We start from the raw sequence: 21,591 nt of genomic DNA on the forward strand, positions 1-21,591 counted from the left end.
CGCAGTCTACTAATGCCAATAGGTCATCGAACAAAACGGTTTTGAATTTACACGTAGGCTCTTTTTCCAGCCTACAATACCTGCATAATTCCTAATTTAAATACATTTACGATAATCAATCAGCTCACACTGTCCAATACTCTTATGTCTACTTAGGAACTTATTCGATATTTCAATTTCCGTCTAATTCTAGACGCTGGTCGTTATGTTTATCGTTTTTCAGGCTGATTTAGCTAAAATCGGAGACGCAAGAACCGCAGAAGTACACAGACACGCGAGTTCCGCGCCAACGGAATCGCTCAATATCGAAACGCAGAGGCAAGAAGAGCCTAGCGAATCGAAGATACCAGTTACTTCTAGGTGTGAGAACCACGATGACCATTTGCTGACGTACAAACCGCTCACTCATCGTCCTCAGATCATCGTGAAGTCATTCGACATGCCGAACATTGACTGCGACGACGAAGAGGTCGAGAGAATAGTGATAAAACAAGAGGCCGAGGAAACTGCGTACGAGGATTACTCGTACAGATGCGAAGCCACCTCGACGACGGAGAAGCCAAAGTGCCAGGAGTGGATGAAGAGGCACTCGGTGGAAAAGTCTCACCCTGGGATCGAGAATGTGGTGGAGAAATTGAAGAAAAATGCGGCCGCAGCTATGCAGGAAGCGATACCTCAGAAAGTCGAGGACACAAAGGACAAGAGCGTGGATGGTCTGCGTTCGAGGAGACACTCCGAGACGATGCCGAGAAAATTGGAGAACGGCTTGAAGAAACACATACTGAGGTCCTGCGAGATTGCTCAGTTTATGGAGCACCGTGAAATTCCAAGAGAACCTGAGGTTTCCTCGACGGAGACAACGAGATCCGCGTATAACTCTCAGGATCTCCCCAGGTATACGGCAACGAAAGAGAACGATCCGTCTAATTCTCTCGCGAAGAAACACGCTTTGCCCAGTGAGTACTTCCTGAACGATAACAATAACGACACCAGGAGCAATAACAACAATATCAAGGCGGTCGATAACGAAGAGTTGCTCGTGAAGAAGGAAAAGACTTCGTCGTCTGCCGTGTACGAGACGAGAGAGGCGAACTGTTTTGACAGCGACGCGGTCACCCCGAAGAAACACCGTAGAATGGAAGTTTCAGACGAGACGTTTGCCTCGTCGTCAGACAATCAAAATTCAAAATCGAGGGCTGCGATCAGTTCCAAACAGAGGCCTACGGTTGACATAAGCGGGTTGGAGCTATTGTCGAATAGTATCGAACAACTGGAGCAGCTGAAACCGGACGCCCAGGTCGCCGCCACAGCAGCCGATCTTGAGAAATCACCTATTAGAACTAAGCTGATTTCTCCGCCAGGGGAGAGCAACAACAACAACAGCGTGGACAGTCCGTTGGGGTTGTTATGCGCTCTTGCGGAACAAAGGTTTATGGAGGAGGTGGTCGATAAAGTGCCGAGGAAGCTGAACCTTGACAGCTCTGAAGAGATATCGCACGCTGGTAGATTGTTGCTGAACTTGGGTAGATCGAGTCATCCGGAGAAGGAAGGGAAAACGTTGGACAAGAGGAAGTTCGTCCAGTCGGAGGACGAGAACTATGACAGCTCGAAGAGATTCAAGAGCGGCAACAAATGCGAGGATGAAGAGTTCAAGTGTGACGCATTGCATTACGATGAAGAAAGCGATACGAGCAAGCAATACGAGGCGAGGTTGCAAGCGAACAATATAGTAATAGGGGTAAAGGAGGCAACAAGAAGAAGCATCGATTTTTCTGAAAGAAACGGTGTCAACGTAAACGACGAGGATGATCCACCGCTGAAGGACGATCCCGCTGGTGGAAATAGACCGTGCATAGATTCAGATTATGAAAGAATCGATGATTTCGAGCATTACGATCGCCATTTTAACGAGTATCAGATGAATGGTGCTTACTACGAGAGAACTATGGAAGGCAATTTGTCGGACTCTGATTTGAAGGTGTACAGTCAAAAAGCGTATGCGGAGGCGATGATGCAAGAAGGTGTCAGAGACGTGAAGAGGAGACTCTCCGCGGGAGAGCAGCGCGATTGCCACGATTACAGGAACTTGCAAGCGAAACTGGACGCGAAAAAGTTCATCGCCCGAAAGGGTCACATGGACAACGACGCCGATTGGCCGAACATGGATGCCATGGAGCTGGATATGAGGGTCAGGTTGGCTGACATTCAGAGGCAGTACAGAGAGAAACAGAAAGAGTTGTCTAAGCTAACTCCGAAGAAAGATGAGAAGAAGAGTCCTGGCAGACCGCGAAAGAAGAGCCATTCTTCCAGGTGAATTTTTCATATGAGACTTTGTTTTCAATTCTTTCGCTACTCGAGAGTCTAAGGAGGGCTCTCGTTCAAGAGTTTTATAATTACCATACTTTAGTACAATATGCGGGCTCACCATTTAACTGGGAGCACTTAAAAAATTGTTCAGGGCAAAGTTAGGCTATTCGAAGGATCGAACATAGCGACAGAAAAATAATTGTTTGTGAGGTCGTTCTTTGAAGATCAAGATGCCTCTAGTTCTGTGTTAATACAGAAGGTTCATTACTTGACTGTGAATGTTTATGCATTTATGACAAATGGAAATATGATCAAATCCATGAGAATATGTAGAAATGCAAAAATATAGAAAATATCAACAATAATATACATGTTGTGCCGTTTAGAAGATAAGACATATGTACTTTCATTCAAGTTTCATTCAATTCTTTTTCTGTACTTGTGAAAATATGTATTTGTATTCGCAAATTGACATTCGCAGTCTAGTCATTACTTTGAGCCTCTACTATCCTCAAATCAGGTTTATTAAAAATAAATACACATTTGGAGGATAGATGATTGTAACATTACTAGAGATTATATAGAATATTATGTACTTTTATTTAAAAAAAACATTGACGACTTCGAAATGTTGAAACCCTTGACGTTTGGAAATATTTTCTTTCTATCGTAATATGTGCACCTTCAAATATGTAGTTTAATTTGATCCTGAACAATTTTTGTAGATATTCGTAGGCAACGGAGATCTTTAGGCTTACTCAAGTAAATAATTCAGCTTTTATAAAGTACATTATATTGGAGTTACGATACGATTTCAGAACACTTTTACAGTTAAATACAAAATTGATGATATTACAAATTTAGTTCCTTGAGTACGATTTTTTTGGAAAAATTTACGTTAAATTACTATTAAATAATGGATATGTTAGTGAACAGTCATTGCCAGTAACAGATCAATTTTTCGATAGAGGCTATATTCAGTGAGAAGTTGTTATGCAAGACTGTTTATACAGCGTACACTAGTGATGACAGTCACTGTAGTAACTTCACGAAATTGCAGATACTTATTTATCACATCCACCGACTTTGTTGGAACTAAACTCGAATATAGAAAAGAGATATTCCTTAAAAATATATTCCTTGAAAATATATATATTCCTTAGGTGTAGAGTGTAATTGATATTACTATATCTCTTCGTTTCGAAGGTTTATTAAGGTCGAGCATAGATTGTCCAAGCATATTAGAATGCCATTCACGATGTAATAAAACCATGTTGTAATCACTCAAAAGGTTGACGTAAAAACAGGTATTTTTAGCTCATCTAGTAAAGGCAATCCTTTGTATCAGACTGAAGAAGGTTTCTCTTTTTATTATAAAGTTTTAATTTGCAGAAATCACAAATGACCTCGAGAGCGTATCACTTTGGAAGTCATTGTTAGGTCCAATCGCAATAAACTGTATTCTAGTACATGTTGAATAGTTAAGAAATTGGTAAGGAAGATTAACGTTTTATGGTAAATGTTCACAGTTCTGATCATGGACCTTTGGCGTCGCCATCAGCGTTAGAGCGAATGCCTTCACCGCATAAATCTCCGTCACGCTCGCTCAATGGATCTCCACCACCGTTGACTCCCAATGTTCTTGCTATGCCGAGGTGTAACGTGAACTTGGTGAAACTGGGTGAGCCAAGAAGTCACATTAAACTGTTGGACAGTATACCGAGCATTCCTATCCCCGTTCCACCAGTCGCCTCGCCTATCACCGTTCTACCCTCGAGTAAAGCACCGCAAGACGACGATGAGAAAAGCACAGGAAGGGTGAGTTCAATTTCTGAATCGTTCAATTTCTCTATTACGTTCACTTCACAGTCTGCGATAAAGAAACCTCAGTAATTCTGAGTAAACGAAGGAAGATGAGTTTCTTTCAGAAGGACGAAATATTTCATATACATGTATGTATGTAGATTTTATTGATAGGGAGTCTTAAATCACTTAAGTTTGTATTTTTCATGAATCAAGATCATATGTGGACGAAATTTAGAAATAAAACACGCTCTAAAGTGAACATTTTGTTATCCCTTTTTTCTTATTTCTTGTACTTGATTTTATATTTGTAATATGATCTTCATTGATATACGATTCTTAGCAGTGTCCGAAATGTAGGACGCAAATGTGAAATAAATAAATTTGGGACGATGGACTCAGAGCTCCTTATTCAATAATATTTTTAGATCTGTTTGTTTTAATGACAAATTACTGATCAAGAATTACCTTAACATTCGGATTCATTGAAATTAATCGAAATATAGACAAGTAGACGTGCTTAATAATTGTGTAAAATAATTCTAAATAAAGTACAACAATGCCAGGTAGTTTTCTTTTTTAACGTAACACAAAAATTGGAAGCGAATGGTTGTTATAAAGCTGCGTAACGATAATTAAAACTCCTCCCCACTTGTCGAAGTTAAACTCGAACTCGACATGCTTTTAAACAAACTAGATGTTCTAACAGGAAAAAATTTCGTGACAAATAAAATCAATTGAAAGGCCAGCTTGCAAGTGGAGTGAGGTAATCAGAAAAGCCATGCAATGAAATATTAATTGATGACATATTAGTTGATGGCATTCAAATCGATTATTGGAATTTAAATCTGATATTTTCCAATATCAATAACTGTTTGATTACTAAGCTTTTGAAAAGTTATTACGTTCAGCTTGGCTGTCTTTGATTGGGAATTTCCCGGGTCTATTATTTCCCTTACCTTTTTAAATGATAAATTATATTCTATAGTTATAAGAAATAACAAAAGTACAACTTTGAATTGATGTCCTTTTGCGTGTTATAAAAATGTTGAACAAATCATTTTATGTTATACGATACATAAGGACTTTATGATTTTGTTTTTTAATAAAACACAAATTCACTGGAATATTGTTGATATTGTGATTATAATTTTATTTTTATTATAAGTTAATAGCAATAAAACATGCAGATGATGTTTAAGTTTCCACCATGACTATCCTGACAGATGTATTTTGTTAGTAAAGAACAAGATCCTAAAACCTCTTCTGGAAAACTTTATACATTAAAGAAGTGTACTGTGACATTGTTATATAACGAGATCTTAAAGAAATATCTTAATGAAATAAAATAAGATATTAAATATATGTTTGACGAAACTCCTTTTTACGAAACATTTGCTAAAATACATTTAGTGAGAAATACGATTTAACATTAGAATCGGGTTGTTACACTGTTAAAACATCACTGATAGTATTTTAATTAAGGATTACGTTTCTTTTATAAAGCGATTTATACCATCAAATTAAACAAATTTCAAGTGTGGATTCTACACATTTTGTCCAAATTTAAACAGATGGGATACGATACGTCATCACCAGCGCCGACGGTTGCGAGTTCCAGTTCAGCTTCAAAGAAAAGGAAGGTCGGTCGGCCCAGGAAGCTGATGTGTACATCAGGAAGTGTCAGACATCTAACAGAGACGATAGTCGCGAAAAAGCCAAAAAGCAAAAGTTCTCTAGTAGGATACCTTTTGTCATCGAAAAACCGACATCTTCAGGCAAAGGTGAGTAATCGAACTTCAAGGCATGTTACCCAACTGTGTGCACACTGATTTTTATGGAATTTTCTACACAGACAGAGCATTAAAAAATATTAGACACGTAGATATGTCTTTTTATATGTCAAAATTCATATTTAGAGTGACAAAACATACCTTTGAAGTTATAGACACAATTTTTTTGTCTTTATGAGATAAAACATTTTATACATTTTAAATGTTAAATATGCAAATAATTTGATTGTTTGGCGATTTCATCAATTCGTCGCTGATGCTACTGTAGCCAACAGGTTTTGTCTATTACCATTAATGTTTAAAATGTTTAAGTAACCAGGCACCACGTTTATTTTAGTACATTCTTAATATTTTACAATGTTTATGAAGATGAATAAAAATACATTGTTAATGTGTAGTAATGTTTCATATGTATGTAAAGTTTCGTTAAAATTAACGTCTGATGCCCCTCGTTAGACGACAGTGAATGTACAAGACTCTTTACAATAAAATCGTAATTTTCTTCCACAGTACGTGGGTAAAACTGGATATACGCCGCTACCCTTCAAAACTGGATTATCTTCGCTAAAATCCTCTTCCAAGGGTCATAAATCAGGAAAATCGAAACCGAAGCCTGCGAAACAGACGCCCTTGCACAGTAAGACTGTGATCAGCTCGATCATTGCGGAGAAAGCGAAATTGAGTCAAGAAGTGAAGTTGGAGAAACAGAGCAAGTTGAAACCGAAACTAAAAGCAGAAGTAAAGGTGAAGACTTGGGAGGATGATGAGTCTTCTAGTGCTGTGGAGAACGTATTGCCAGAGTCTACTGTGCAGGAACCAGTGGAGGTAACACAAATAAAAAATAAATTATCAGTTTTCAGTCGTTTTTATAAACTCGGTAAAATATAACGTTATGGATCACAAGTATGTGGTTATTTCAAATACTGCGAACAAAAGAAACTTGTAGCTTACTTGTAGCTTTTTACAACATTAAACTTTGAAGGAAACACAGAGGGAGAGAATTGTAACACAAACATGTAATTGAATATCGAATGATTAAGCTTTTAAAAGAACGCAATTTATTGTATGATATATGTATAAAAATTAAATCTCTTATAAGATTGATTGGACATAATAAATTAGGTCTTATTAACATCCATCAGAGATATAACACCAATGAACGTATAATAAAGACTGAAAGCTGATGTCCTACTTTTTTATATTTCAAACCGTTCTATTAAGATGAACAATACCTGAAATGTGTAGAATTTTTTATCTTATTCAATTGGTCATGCTAAGAAATTAATTGCTCGTGCTTTAATGCACTCTGCTAAAGTAATATCAGAATCGTGTGTCTAAGGTAATAAAAACAATGAGCTTTTTTCAATATAATGGATAACAGACATTTAACACGATGACTGCTTACTAATTGTGATTATTTTTACAAGACTAAAATTTGTTTTTCAAGACAATCGGAAACATTTATTATAGTACTTATTTTTGTGATCTTATCAAAATTCATGAATCCTATTTTTAAATTTATTTTCTTTAACACTTTGCCTTCAAAATTAATTTTTTTACTTTTTTAATGAAAATCCCTGAATCGAGGAACTGTATATGTGTTTATATACAAAAAATGAAAACAAAGACAAATTATTTTGGTGTTTATGCAACATGTTTCATCGGGAATCGTTTCGTCCTAAAACAACGTGATAATGTTTCAGGAAATCCCAGCGGAGTTGCCAGAGCCAATCGAGACAGAGTCCGAGAAGAGCAGACACGAGAAGTCGAAGAAGAAGAAACGGAAGTCCAGTTCGTCGTCGCCTTCGCGACGCAAATCTACTGATCGCGAGAAGAAAGAAGCGAAACGCAGGAAGTCGCTTGAGTGCAAAGAGTGCAAGGAATGCGCCAAAGCAGCCAAAGCCGAGAAGACGGAGATCGTCAACAAATGCAAACTGACATCGGCGCACTTGGACATTGATCAGCTGAGAGTTCTCACGGCGATGGGTGGTCTGTTTTACGCCGGAAGACTCAGCGCTGTCCAAGCACCTGACGTTTATGCGATCACGTTGGACGGCGAACGAGGCAACAGACCCCACATCCATTCCAGAGAGGAGATTCTACGAGACGCGGTAAATTAACAGTGATTCATTTGGTGTTTTGTTTCGCTTGACGTTTTTGTTTGAACGTAAATTTTCATGAAATAACGCTTCGTTTTCCTAGATCGTGGAGGTCTGTCCTAGTTCGACGAAAGAGTTACCACCCGGTACGAGACTCTGCGCCTACTGGAGCCAGCAATATCGGTGCTTATACCCAGGCACATCCGTGGAACCCACCGAACCTGACCCCGAGCTTGACGAGAAGTTCGTTAGCGTGGAGTTCGACGATGGTGACAGTGGAAGAATCGCTTTGGATGATATCAGGTTGCTGCAGCCTGATTATCCTGTCGTTGGTAAGTTCTTTTGTTTATATTAGACTTTTTTTTATCGCACGAGATTATTGCGGGAATGTTTGCTACACTTGCCATTAAGGGACTCTCTCTTTCTCAGTATCCATTCTTTACGCTACCTATTCATTTTATACGTACATCGTGTGCACTGATTTATTTATTTCGTTTATAAACGGAAAGAAACTTGCATTATGACAATATTAGCACGTCCACTGCCGGCCATAAGTATTAGAACACCTGCTGCATTTGTACAAAATGTGATATTCATCACAGAATATCATTTTTAATTACTTTCATTTTTGGATTTAAATGGAATATATGCTCAAATATAAATATTTATTATATATGTAGTTAATTTATAACTTTATTGCACTTTATTTATTAAAATGGTGTGTCACGTTGTTACTAAACGTTTGTTTACGTTGAGTTGTGAGAGTCTTCACGTATTAGATACTTTTTATGTTTCAGTGTGAATTTTTGTGTATGTCAGGTTCTGTTTCCATGTGTCATATTACATTTAGTAGCGTTGAAGTGAATGCCCAGATAGCACCGGACGTCTCATGGACGTACAGAGAACGTACAGAAAACGTTCTGGGAATGTCCAGCACCGAACGTTCCATGGACGTACATAAGACGTTCCTGTTCCTGTGGTATCTGGGTATACAATCATTATTTAATAACGTCCCAGGGACGTCCTGCGATGTAACTGGGACGTTCCAGGGACGTTCACAGGACGTTCAGAGGACGTTTGGACGTACATAAGACGTCCCTGTGCTATCTGGGTGTTCAAACACTTGGACTCGTTCGTTATAGTTTAGTTTCGTTTCGAGTGGTATTTATACATGACAACGATCATCCGAAGCACGCGTCAAGAATTTGCAAAGACTATTTAGATAAATTAGAAGATCGTAATAAACTGAAAATTATGCATTGATTAGCACAATCACCGAACTTCGATCACATAGAAAAAATGTAAAATGACTTTTTTTTACATTCAATCCACGCAGGATAAGTGTCTTAATGTTTATGGCAGGCAGTGTATACAGAATTTATAACAATTACTGTTTACAGCCATGATTCAGACCTAAAGATTTGTTAATGCAGTTTTTAAACGAACTCAATGAAAGGTCCTCGCTTTGACTACGGCTGTTTATTATTTGAAGATTGCAGATTCTGTTAGAGTCATTATGAGCTAGTTTCGGACATTGTTGGTCACCGAGTAATTTTGCCGTTTAAAATTCTAAGTAGGAATATTAGATCTGAGGTTGCTCTTTTGTACTTAAATATATTGATTCCTAGTAGATCGTAATCATAGATAACAAAATATCTATGGTGAAAATGTTTTTAATTTAAACATAAGTTGAACGTTTCTCTAAGAATTTAGTTACACGTAAATTCTAGACAAAAGCTTAACTACATTTCTAGAAAATATTAAATTCCCCTACGCCAATGATACCTAACTTGAACTTCTTTTACTCTGACTTTATTATCATAATAACGACGTGTAAAAACGAATCCAGCCGCTTACAGAACATCACTCGTGGACTGTTTTAACTATTTAGCTATTCTTATATTCCTATGTATGGTGTATCTATAGTGCACAGGAAGAGTTCTGCTTGTCTCTACACTAGATCTACCAGTTCCAATTATCTTTAATAGCTGTAGTAGGTGTAGTTGAACACTTCTGTTCCATTATTAGACGTTACTTTCTTATATCTTTAAAGTAGTTTTTATTGAATCTGTTTGCTGTAACATTCTGCGCTGTTAAAGTAAAAAATGTCACCTATGTCCAGGGTCGTCGGCTTCGTGCAAACTATCACATTGCCGCCCCATATTAGAACATGGTGCGAAAGAAGCACTTTTGATAACTATATTATGTTTATTATAGTTATCACACAGTACAGTAAGTACAATTTATTACGAAAAAAGCAAGAAAGATAACTCGATAGCAAAATAAGTAAATGCTCCTATTATCGATGGACTGGTGAAGTTGCCTGGATGAAATTGAGTTAAAGTACAAACTTATTTGGACCAGTTTTAATTATATGCTATTTGAATTATTTGTAAGGAACTTCCATTTATTTTTAATAAAAAATAATTCAAAGAAGGTCGCGTTTGGGCTCATTTTCATTGAAAAAACGTCACGAATCCATTACTAATGCTCTCACGAAGATATAATAAGAAATACAAAAATTATAATTTTCATTAAAGAACGAATAATTACATATTATATTATCGCTATCAATAGGCAAGTTGTTACATATCAAACGGGACGATTCTATCACTTGAACTCGATATAAAAGTCACCTAAAAGCGGGAGTTACTGTATGTCTCGCAATATTAGGGCTAAATTAAATATTCAAAAACTTTAATATCCTGCACAATTTGTCCAGATTCGTGCATACTTAGTTTTCCTTTCGATTACAGAATACGATCCAAATCCCCTATTGTCACTGGGCAAGCGTCGAAGGCAAACGTCGGTATCTACAGAAGATAAACGCTCGTCCAGCAACAATCAACCGTCCACTTCGTTAAATGCGAACAATGCGATTCCCGCTGTTACCTCCACGACGTGTTGTTACGTTTCGTCGTCTGATGGACAGTCGCTGGAACGATACAAGTCCGATGACATGGATGCCAAGGATCTAGAAGAGTACCGTGAGAGGAAACGCATGAAGAAGAGGAGAAGAGACAAACTAAAGAGACTGCAGGAGGCCCAAGAGGGAAAGAAGAAGCACAGGAAGCACAAGTGTTGCGAAGAACACAGGAAGCACAAGCACAGGAAACATCGAAAGCATAAGCACAAGCACAGCCATCACAGCAGCCACAGCGAAGGAAGTCATATAAGGTTTGCTCCTTTAACTTGTATCATATGTCGCGAGTTAGTGATCATGGTACAACCAGGAAGAGATTCTAGGCGGTAAAATACAAACCTACCTGATACTGTACTTATATTGAACAATTTAATAATGAACAATTTTTGGAACAGTTAATTATTAAAAATATATTGTTCGACTTGAAGCACTAAAAAGGACAAAACGCGTATGTTTAAATGCCTCTTCGAAAATATTTAAAACTGTCCTGTAATATTCATTAAAAAGAAAGAACATCATTTTTTCTAATTCAAAGATTAAGTGTTGTTTATAATTGGTTACAAGGGTAAATTGAAAACTTGTATTTATTTTTACGAATAAAATATTAGATTATTTCATAAGCCTATTTAATACAAACTTGTAGGTAACTTTATATAAATGTTACGTGTAAACATGGTTCTACCAATTTAAACGATATAACGTCTATCGCTTATTCTACAACTCGTTTCTTTTTGAATTTGATAAACGAGAATTATAACTCGAATGTTTTTAAATATTTTTTAGTAGTGGGGATAGCTGTTGCGGTCAGAAGAGCGAGGAAGAGATGGTCAAGGAACCAGTAACTACAGCAGAGCCCGAAGTAGAAGTCGAAGAAGAAACAGTAGTAGAGGAAGAAGTCATTCCAGAACCGATCGTAGAGCCCGTTCGCGAGCAGAAGCAAGAGAAGCCGAAGAAAGCGGACAAGAAGTCAAAGATGCGTGAACGACAGGAGTCAGTGGAAAGTCGAAGTAAAATGGCCGCGTTTTTGCCGGCTAGACAGCTGTGGGGATGGGCAGGCAAAGGTTATAGACGGCCGGGTGCTAAAGGAAGGGCCAAGAAGCAATTCTTCAAGGCGATACAGCGCGGCAGTGAAACAATTCAGATTGGCGATAGTGCCGTTTTTCTGTCGACTGGCAGACCAGACAGACCTTATATTGGTCGCATTGAATCCATGTGGGAAACTTCGAGTTCCAACATGATCGTGAAAGTCAAATGGTTCTATCATCCTGAGGAGACAGTAGGATGCCCGGCAAATCTGAAATATCCGGTAAGAGTGCGATTAATTGTCCAATAATAAATTAGGATTTTACAAGATTTGTTGTGAAGTTGTAGGTATAAGATTGTAGATGCAAACTTTAAGGATTTATATAATTGATTGAAAGAAACAAAGAATTCTTTATCAATGTATGACTAGAAAGTGTGATTTCACTTGTGATTTCACCTCGTATAATTTTAGAAAAAATTACAGAATTATTTTAAGTAATTATAAAGTAAAATAATATGCTATTTGACATAATATTTCAAATAATACCATTTTAAAAATGCTCATGTCTGATCCCTACCACGTCTCGCAACTAGCATCCGATACTTTAGCATAAATGTTCGCTCGATTCCATCTACTGTCTTCTGGAAGTACTAATGGAAAATATTTCTGGAATTGTTTAGGGTGCTCTCTTCGAGTCTCCTCACATGGACGAAAATGACGTCCAAACAATCTCTCACAAGTGCGAGGTGCTACCACTTCCGGAATACACGGACAAACTAGGCAAAGAACCGCACAGGTATCTGACGATCTACGACAACAACGACATTTACTATTTGGCAGGCTACTACGACCCCACCACTTATCTATTGACTATGCAACCGGGGGTTGTTTGAGAACAGCTAAAGCTGACGATTAAGTTAACGGGTGTTACTTAATTGTCGTCAGCCAAAAATATTGCGAAATAAATGAATCGCCGTGACCGTCACGGTCGGCGCCGTGCTCGACTGTGTCGTTTGCAGCGTGTGAGGCTCGAGATCGAGCCGAATCGAGATCACTGGATGATTTCGTGCGTGGAACGCGTTACGTGGACGAACGAGACCAAGTTCGTACCACAGAGACATTGGAAGACTTTGAAGAAACGTGGGGTAAAATCCAACGTTATGACAAACCGATACACTGTCGCGATCATTATCGCACACGCTGGGTGTTGGAGAGGTCGTTGGGTGACATCGCGAGCCTCGAGCATTATTTATTATTACAGTGTAGGAGACACATTGTTTACGTCGACATCGATCAAATTTTTTTCTATGGTTATATTGTTACGAGCGTTAATTTTTACTTACCGAGTTAACCGAAGACGGCGTACGTGGATCAGGATTTAAGGTTATCGGTCCGATACCTACGTACGTGTTGTGTACATAATCAAAAGTGATTGTTGATTTACAGTTTTGCGACCAGTATCTCGCGTCTTTCTTCACCATCGGAGTTTCAATGAGGTGCACTATGTTTATTTTGGCGCCGTAACTATTCGTCGGACGATGGATTTCGCGGATGCTAACCATCGAGACTGTCTTTCTTCGCTGTTGTAATCAAAATACCTACTGAGATTCGCGAAAGTGCGCCGCAAGGTTTCAGACGTCTCACTCAAAACTCGTGCAATGACGTATTGTTTTACCGTTCGAGAAAAATACGTGATTATTACGGTATTGTGATAGATTTAAACGATACACCGGCAATGGGACCGATTGTTCGACACGCTACGGAACACAATCAGTGTTTCGAGAGCGAGAGACTTCCACGTTTCGCGCAGCGAGATGAATCGAATACGGGGGAGGCTTGTGCCTTGCGAAACAAAGTCGAGGCGCAGCTCTCGGATGAGGATGGCAAATAGTTACAGAACAAATGGATATAAATATATATTACGTATGTACAGGAGAGATGCAATAAGTATACCGAGTGGCATTACGAAGATGCGGATGAAGCTACGAAGACTCTTCGATCAAACGTTTTATCGACTGTATATAGAAATACTATACGTGCGTTGTACATAAATGTTAAGTGCGTATCCCAGTGTAAGACACGGCTCTGATTATCAATTAATCGTTAGACCGGTGTTGATATTATTGTCTAACCGCGAAGAAGAGATTTCGTGCGAACCCGTATAGCGCGATCGAGCAATCTGCGCAGAGTGGAAAGGAGACATCGAGGCTTCAATAGGAAGCCTCTAATTTTCCGATAAAAATCCTTTTTGAATAATCTCGCGTTCGACGTGTGCACGGAATACAATGTATGTACTTAGATTAAGAACCGCCTTCTCGCGTCCACTACTTCTCTATCGTCTTTGTTGTCCCCGTACGATCCGGTGATCGCGTCAGGGCAGTGTTGGGCAAAATTGAATTCTTGGATAATCAGATACAATTAGCTCTGTAAGATTACAAATCATCGATTTATAATTACAGATTACATATGTAGTTTACGATTACCCATTAATCCGACAATCGCGAGTGATTATTGGAAAAATAATCAGCGCTCAACTTTGGAGTAGGGGTGGACGCTAGTGGGAATTTTATTTCTCGACGATGCGATGAGAGATTCGGTGGATCCGACGCTCGTTAGTGATACGAGATAAGGTGCTACATGCAACTTTTTCGCAGGGTTACGCGCAGGTATTTAGGTCGTCTTTAGTAGGGGAAGTTTTACGCATTTGCGCGTTGGTTTTACCAAACCCGCCGAGCGAATACGTGCAAAACTTGTTAGGATTAAGGCATTTTCTATCGGGTCATTTTTATACTTCTTCCCAGCATTCGTTGGTCGGCGAGAAGAGCAGAGAGGGTTGATTACCTTCGTGCTCGCGAATTTGGATGTTTACCTTGGTCACTTGGAGCTTTGCTCTTCGAGGAACGAAGAGAAGATGAATGTAATCATGCACTATCAATCATTTCGTCGCCGATTCGAGGTTTCACCGATGCTCTATTCGCGACTCAAGCTACTCGCGCGAAAGACACTTCGTTTCTCTCACCCTGATGTCTGTCTTCTTGCCATTTCGCGCGGACGGCGGTTAGGGGGGCGGTCTCCGCTACTTTGAATTGAAAATCTTTCCTTTATTATCTTTTCCTATCAGGAGAAGTATCCGAATCGAAATAAAATTTATTACAGGTGTAGCTATTTTGTCGTTGTTTGACGAGATATTTTTTTTTTTTCGAACAACGTTTTAATTGCTAGTCTTATTCATTGAAAGCTCGATAGCAAAAAGAAATTCTACCTCGATAGCGTGTGATTGATACGAATGATTGTTCCGAATCGAAGGAGACGAAGAGATTATTATTATTTACACAAGTTTCTTTATCGCGCGGTCAGATCTAAAAGCACTTGACTGCCCCCTTAACTGGAATGGCTGCTCGTAGCGAAACGAGGCATTGATATTAGTACAAACTGCAGATACAATAATTGCCGCGCGATTTCGGCAGCATTCGCGTTGGCGGATGTACGATGTACATGAAGAGTATTATTGGAGAGCTGCAAAGGTTGCCTTTGAATGGAATTCCAATTCGATGGTAAGAATTTTTCGAATAGATTAGTTTAGTGTTGCGCGTTGACTGTTATGCAAATTTTGGTAAAATACCCTCTGATGGTGCGCTGTTATTTTACGTTTAACTTTAACAAAATAATTGCTTTCAATCTCTTCATGACGTTACGTGAGTTCATTTCTTGTGAGACATTTGGTATCGTTTACATACAATACAATATGTTAATTAATTTTCGTATTATTCTGTTTTTATACATTACAATGTTAAATAAACTTTTCATATTGAAATGTACATTTTTGAATAATGTATGCCTTGTTGCTAAAAGTCTCTCGACAAATTGGTAGAACTTTTTTTAAGAGTCATGATATATCGTATAAGAACAATACGATGATTTTGTATATACAATTAAATATGCAGTCAGTGACATAAGAATTCGGATCCCCGATATCTACAGAAGAAAATTGTTTAGATTGGATGATAGGTTTGATGTTTCCAAATAAATTGTTCATTATAAATATACAAATGTGTACAGTTTACTCATGTATATATTTCTAATGAAACATTTATTTGGAAACATTACACCTATCATTAAATTTAGACAAATTTCTTCAATAGACATAGAGGGTACATATATTATAGGGTTGAATGCACATAACATGTTAACATGTTAATCGATATTTTGTATAGCATTACCATTACTAAAACGCATTTTATGGACACGAACAACTTTCTTTGAACATGGCGAGGAAATCACTCGAGTTCAACATTTGCAGCTTCTCGCAGTACCATTCATCGTGACGCGTGCGATCCCTCGCGTGTAAATAGGGCCTGTAAGTGTGCGTCGCGTGTCTTAGACACAGCCACCAGTTCCCATAGGTTACGATTTCTATTTCTGATTGTACATTTACTGTTATATCGACGGCACAACGGTGGGGTCGAGCCTCGTCGTCCGATCGGGTTGAGGCGATCAGTCGATTCGATCGGGGGCGGCGAGTGCAATCTGTATATTGCATAGTATTTTTCCATTAAGGATAAAGAAAATTCAGAAAAGGAACAAAAAAAAAAAAAGATTACGATCGAGGAATCGATCCCGCTGGTTCCTCGAGCCCAGTGATTCTCAGCCGTTTCGAAGCACACTTTCGAACGGAACGTCTCGAAACAGAAATGTATGTACATAGAAGACGAAGAAGAAGAAACGATTGTTCGCTGATTATTCGTTGAGAACCACTGCTCGGGATGAACGAACGCTTACAGGCTGTCGTTTCTTCGACGGCGACTTTACGACGACTTTTTCTCGACGCTTCGATACTATGAGAATTAGCCTAATCGTAGATAACGTAGACGAGGCACGTTCGCTTGTAGATTTGTAAATACTTAACTTAGGTAGATCGAAGGAAATGTCGGTATCCTCGATCTTTTTTTATACGTCCTGATCAATTTATTCTCCATTGCGTGTAAACCTTCTCCCCTGGAGAAGGTATATAATAAAAACGATGTCACTTGTCGCGGTAAAATAGAAATTTAACGAACACACAGGTTTAGCCACCTTACTTGGCCAATTAAAATCACTCAGACTATTTGTTGTGTGGAAACATTTCTTGAACAATAATTGTATGATGGTAAGTATGACGTATATCGCGGTAATCATTTAACTATCTTGATATTTTATCGAGACACCAAGGTAACCTTGAATGTTTTCAATTGAATATCCAACATTTTACTTTGGAATTTGAGATAGTATCAAACACTCAGTGAAATATGATTCACAAGTGGAATAAATATAATGGCCGACACAATTGATGGAATGGCGAGACTTTATCCAAATAAGAACAAAGCCCATCACCAAACGTTAAGTTTATAATCCAAGTATACTACAGTAAGATCAATGGATTAGATTGATATACATTGATATTACATTGTAGTTATGATATTAAATTTTTTGTTGTACTTGCATAGTTATTTTCATTGCATAGCGTGATTATTGTGTTCTACCCATAATGCGATATATATATGTATAACATATAGAACGTTTTGTTTAGTAACAATTTGATATTTAATTTCATAGCATTGTATGAGTAATGTTCGGTACCAAAATTACTAAAAAAATGAACGTCGGGTAATTTATTCCACCTGCTAGTATTTTATACGCATGTCTACTTTCAAGGGACTACCATTAATTGAATAGAATTTCTAACATAAACAATGCTTTTTTAGTTAACTACTACTATCACTTGACTACTTGCCTTCGTGAAATACAAAAAGTTGAGTTTATTGTGAGCAGTAAAGATAGCCAAAGTTTCGTAAAGATGTATCATTAGAACATATAATGCTCTAATTGTAGAAACGCTAAAACTCATTGATCCTAATGAGCAATATTTCGAACGACGTCCATCACTTATTGAATTGAATTGAATTGAATTTATTCAATCAGATGAATATTTTGATACAAAGTATAGGAAAGCTTGAAAATCGGAGGAAGTATATAAATACAATAAAATGTATTTTATATTACAAATATTTGCCAGAATATCTTAATAATTATTAATTTTCAATACAGCATACCTTGATATGTTTTTCATTGACGATACTCTTTCGAATTCCAAAATGAATATTGTGTGTCTCTTTTCAAAATGTTGAGGTATCTTTTGTTTCTCTGTAAACAAGCAAGGCGGCAAAATACTAATTACTGTGCTGTACAGTCTTTTCTCAATACCATGCGATATTTGTTTGACAATGTTTTTTCACACAACGCACGCTATATGAGAAATTTAAGGTGGCCAAATTAGGTAACTAGGTTTGTATAGTAACGAGCGAAAGTGTTAGCGTGCAGACATATGTCCAACTTTGCGTCTTCATTTTCCCATGTGAATAGTAGGAATTCTTATATTGCGAAGTTTAATTGAACCCACGTTAATCTTTGTTAAACGGAGGTTTTCTTTTATTTTATTCTATCGCTTTATAGTTAAAAGTACGATATTATTTTCGTTATGACAGCAAGTATACAGTTTTGCGCGGTTATATTGCCGTTAGAAAAGAGATGTATTAATTCAGACTAACTGCAAATGTTTACTACGACGTTTCAAGAATAATGATTTCTGTCAAACTGTCGATAATTAGATTAACACTAGATTAATATTGTACCATTCATGTTGTTTCCCAATTCATATGGTAGATTTTTCTACAACAACAGTTGTCTTTTTGTAACGAACTGCGAATTGTCGAACGTGTTTGTATCAGGACTTCAGACTGATCAGTCTATCGCTTAACAGTTTTGGGATTCAAGTCACCCTCGTTCCAATTTTAATGTTTGGTATCATTATTTTGTTGCAATAGAATTTTCACCTCATCATAGTCCATGGTTTGTACTGCTGACGGTAAATTATGTTATAAATTGAACAAATACAGTTACCTTCGCTTAATTTCATCCATTCGAATTAAGGGTCCAACTATGTTCTATATTATATTGACTGCCGATTCTAGAATTTAATTTGTATCATGAAACGATGTTTCGGATAAAAATTTGTATATTATGGAATTTGAAACATAGGACTAAAGTTCGGATATCTTTTGTGTTTAAATGATGCGGCGTTGCTTGTAAATTTCAATCAAGACGACAATCATAATGAGAAACGTGGCAGTCAATGTAATATAAAACAATCCCAATAGGTTATAACATAACGAGTAAGTTGTATTGTGTTTTTTGCATAGAAGAATTAATTTCGTCCGATTGATTGATTTCAATACCATGATATTCCATGAAACTTAAAACGACTTAATGGTTCAGTGTAGAGTGGCAAGTATCGTGAAAGCTCTGACTCTTGGTTTTACCTCTTCAAAATGAGTAGAGGAACTGTAACATGGTTTCTTCTGATTTGTAGATAAAAGGAACATCTTTCCGTAATCACATATTATTATCTTAACATTTTGCAAATCTGCATTAGGAACAGGGCATTGAAATGCCTCTGCACTGAAGGATTAATTTGATTTTGTCAATTCATATGATATGAGATTAGTCGAGTAGTCATTTATATATGAACTATTTTTGAGTGTTTATACTTTTACTATTTAGATATTATTATCACTTTTTGATTGGTTACTATTGTAACTTTTTTATTTATTACTAAATATTATTATCAGATTTCATAACTAATTCTTTATAAAAAGTATATGAATTATTTCTTTACTGATATATAATCTAAGTTTTATTTATTTCGAACACCGGGTTTAGTTTGTTGTTTCTTATTTTTACGCGATAGTGAAATACGCTTGAATATTTTCTATCTCCTTTGAATTATCCTATGAGCCTATTTTTTCAAAAAGGCCTGAAGTTAATATGACAAAAATGAGTAAAAGTTACTTTTAGATGTAAACTTATACGATGTATTTATTTTTAAGCAACTTTAATCAATACCATTCAGTATTTCTATCAGTTAGTTCATAGAATTTTAACTCTTAAACACAACTGCATACATGTTTATTTCGAAAATGGCGTCCATTAGCAGTTAACCAAGGCATTACTTCGGGCAATGCTTACAAAAATCAGTAAAGAGTATATATGCATATGTCTATGACATGAAAATATGGTACGAGCGTAACAATAGTCTTCAGTATACTTAAATCGACTGAAATGCAAATTTTTAATTATTTTGAAGCTAGATATTTACTTCTCCTTGATCCATGTTAGTACATTGGCAATGAGAGCATCTATAAAGCACGTAAGGTAGCAATTTATTCGTGTATATACAATGTAAAACAACATTTCAAACATCTTATTTGTACAAAATGATATTTCTTTTGATGCGTCGTTGCTTTTGGCGTGAAGAAATCTACGTTCAACCTTCGTGTACTCCACATGTAAGTCTTTTCATCACAATTCTCACTCTTAGTTTGTATTTCTCTCTTTTTTATTCTTTCCTTAACATAGTTATAATTTTCCATATTATATTTCACATTTTATATTTTAATTTCGTATTTGACGAAAACCAAAAGTGATTCATTCGAATTGTCATTCAAATTCCAGTCGATATCATTTGGTATCTGGTTTAGCATTAATAGTAATGATTAATAGTTGGTGTAATAATAGTTGGCAGTAATTTCGATTAATTGATTAATAGAATATTTGATTATCCTGCGCATCTACCTTGCGCACCACGCGGCGCGTATCTCTCAACTGGTTACTGGCGGTGTTCGTGTTTCCATGAAGTGAGTTTGACACACGGATACGCGGATTAGTAATAACAGATGAGAATTCCCAGTGTTCACATAGGAAATGAACAAAAGTAATAGCAACTATGCGGCTGAACGCTGTCTACATTGTATATAGGCGTAAGTCGCTGATGAATCGTTAAAAAGTACCGACATTTCGCACCGATATCCACTTCCTTCGAATTTACACGGAATTGAGGCGCGTCTCGGCGGGCTGCGATTGGGGAAGAAAATCGAAGGAACCAGTGAACGTTGGCGAAACAAAATTTGGAGCTCGGTGAGACGATTTGGACGAGCAAGGCAACTTATATGTATATACTAGTGATGGGACTAATCATATTACATATTCATTAATATTAATTCGTATGAATTTTCAAGCATTACATTAAGATGTGCAATAGTTATCGAAAGAAGTAGTTATTTGTATTAAAAAGTTCTGCTTCTTGACAGTTTTTGCGATATCGTTATAATTCAAATATCAATGAGGTGTTTATGTCACAGTTGGATATTATGAAAGTAATTTCGAATAAATGTTTATATAGATCAATGATTCTAGCGTCCTAAATAGGTACAATACTTTTTAAAATTGTAATTAAGTAATTATGTAATTGTGACTTGAAACTGGAAGCGTCAAGAATCTTCTTGTATTTCTCTTTTCTGTAATTTACTCGATAGAATACTTAATGGAAAAATTCTTATAAAATTCGTTGAAATAATTGAACATGATTCGAACATGATGTTTTCTAATGGAGGCATCTAGTAACTCTGCAGATACAGGTGATGGTTGTTTCAGTATTAATTAAATCATAAACACGTATTATAAATATTCAGGAAATAAATTTCTTGTCAGTTTTAAGAACGTATAAATATTCGAGATATAATTTTTTTTCAAAGTTTTAAAGGTTAGAGT

At 37.0% G+C, this 21,591-nt stretch overlaps 1 protein-coding gene across 2 annotated transcripts in view; it reads left to right on the plus strand.

Annotated features, from left to right (window-relative positions):
- The window catches only part of LOC128887986 (uncharacterized), a 456,277-nt gene extending 437,079 nt beyond the window's left edge, over nt 1-19,198 (plus strand). For both annotated transcript variants that reach the window (XM_054144535.1, XM_054144536.1), the window contains 9 exons: nt 224-2,310; nt 3,837-4,125; nt 5,685-5,894; nt 6,414-6,728; nt 7,607-8,014; nt 8,106-8,334; nt 10,759-11,179; nt 11,709-12,231; nt 12,630-19,198. In XM_054144535.1, the coding sequence (XP_054000510.1) occupies nt 224-2,310; nt 3,837-4,125; nt 5,685-5,894; nt 6,414-6,728; nt 7,607-8,014; nt 8,106-8,334; nt 10,759-11,179; nt 11,709-12,231; nt 12,630-12,842 (4,695 nt within the window). In that variant the 3' untranslated portion in view covers nt 12,843-19,198. The remainder of the gene's footprint in view (nt 1-223; nt 2,311-3,836; nt 4,126-5,684; nt 5,895-6,413; nt 6,729-7,606; nt 8,015-8,105; nt 8,335-10,758; nt 11,180-11,708; nt 12,232-12,629) is intronic.
- Nucleotides 19,199-21,591: the final 2,393 nt, after the last annotated feature.

This window comes from Hylaeus anthracinus, unplaced genomic scaffold (genome assembly GCF_026225885.1).
Source record: "Hylaeus anthracinus isolate JK02 unplaced genomic scaffold, UHH_iyHylAnth1.0_haploid 11989, whole genome shotgun sequence".
NCBI classification, from domain to species: domain Eukaryota; kingdom Metazoa; phylum Arthropoda; class Insecta; order Hymenoptera; family Colletidae; genus Hylaeus; species Hylaeus anthracinus.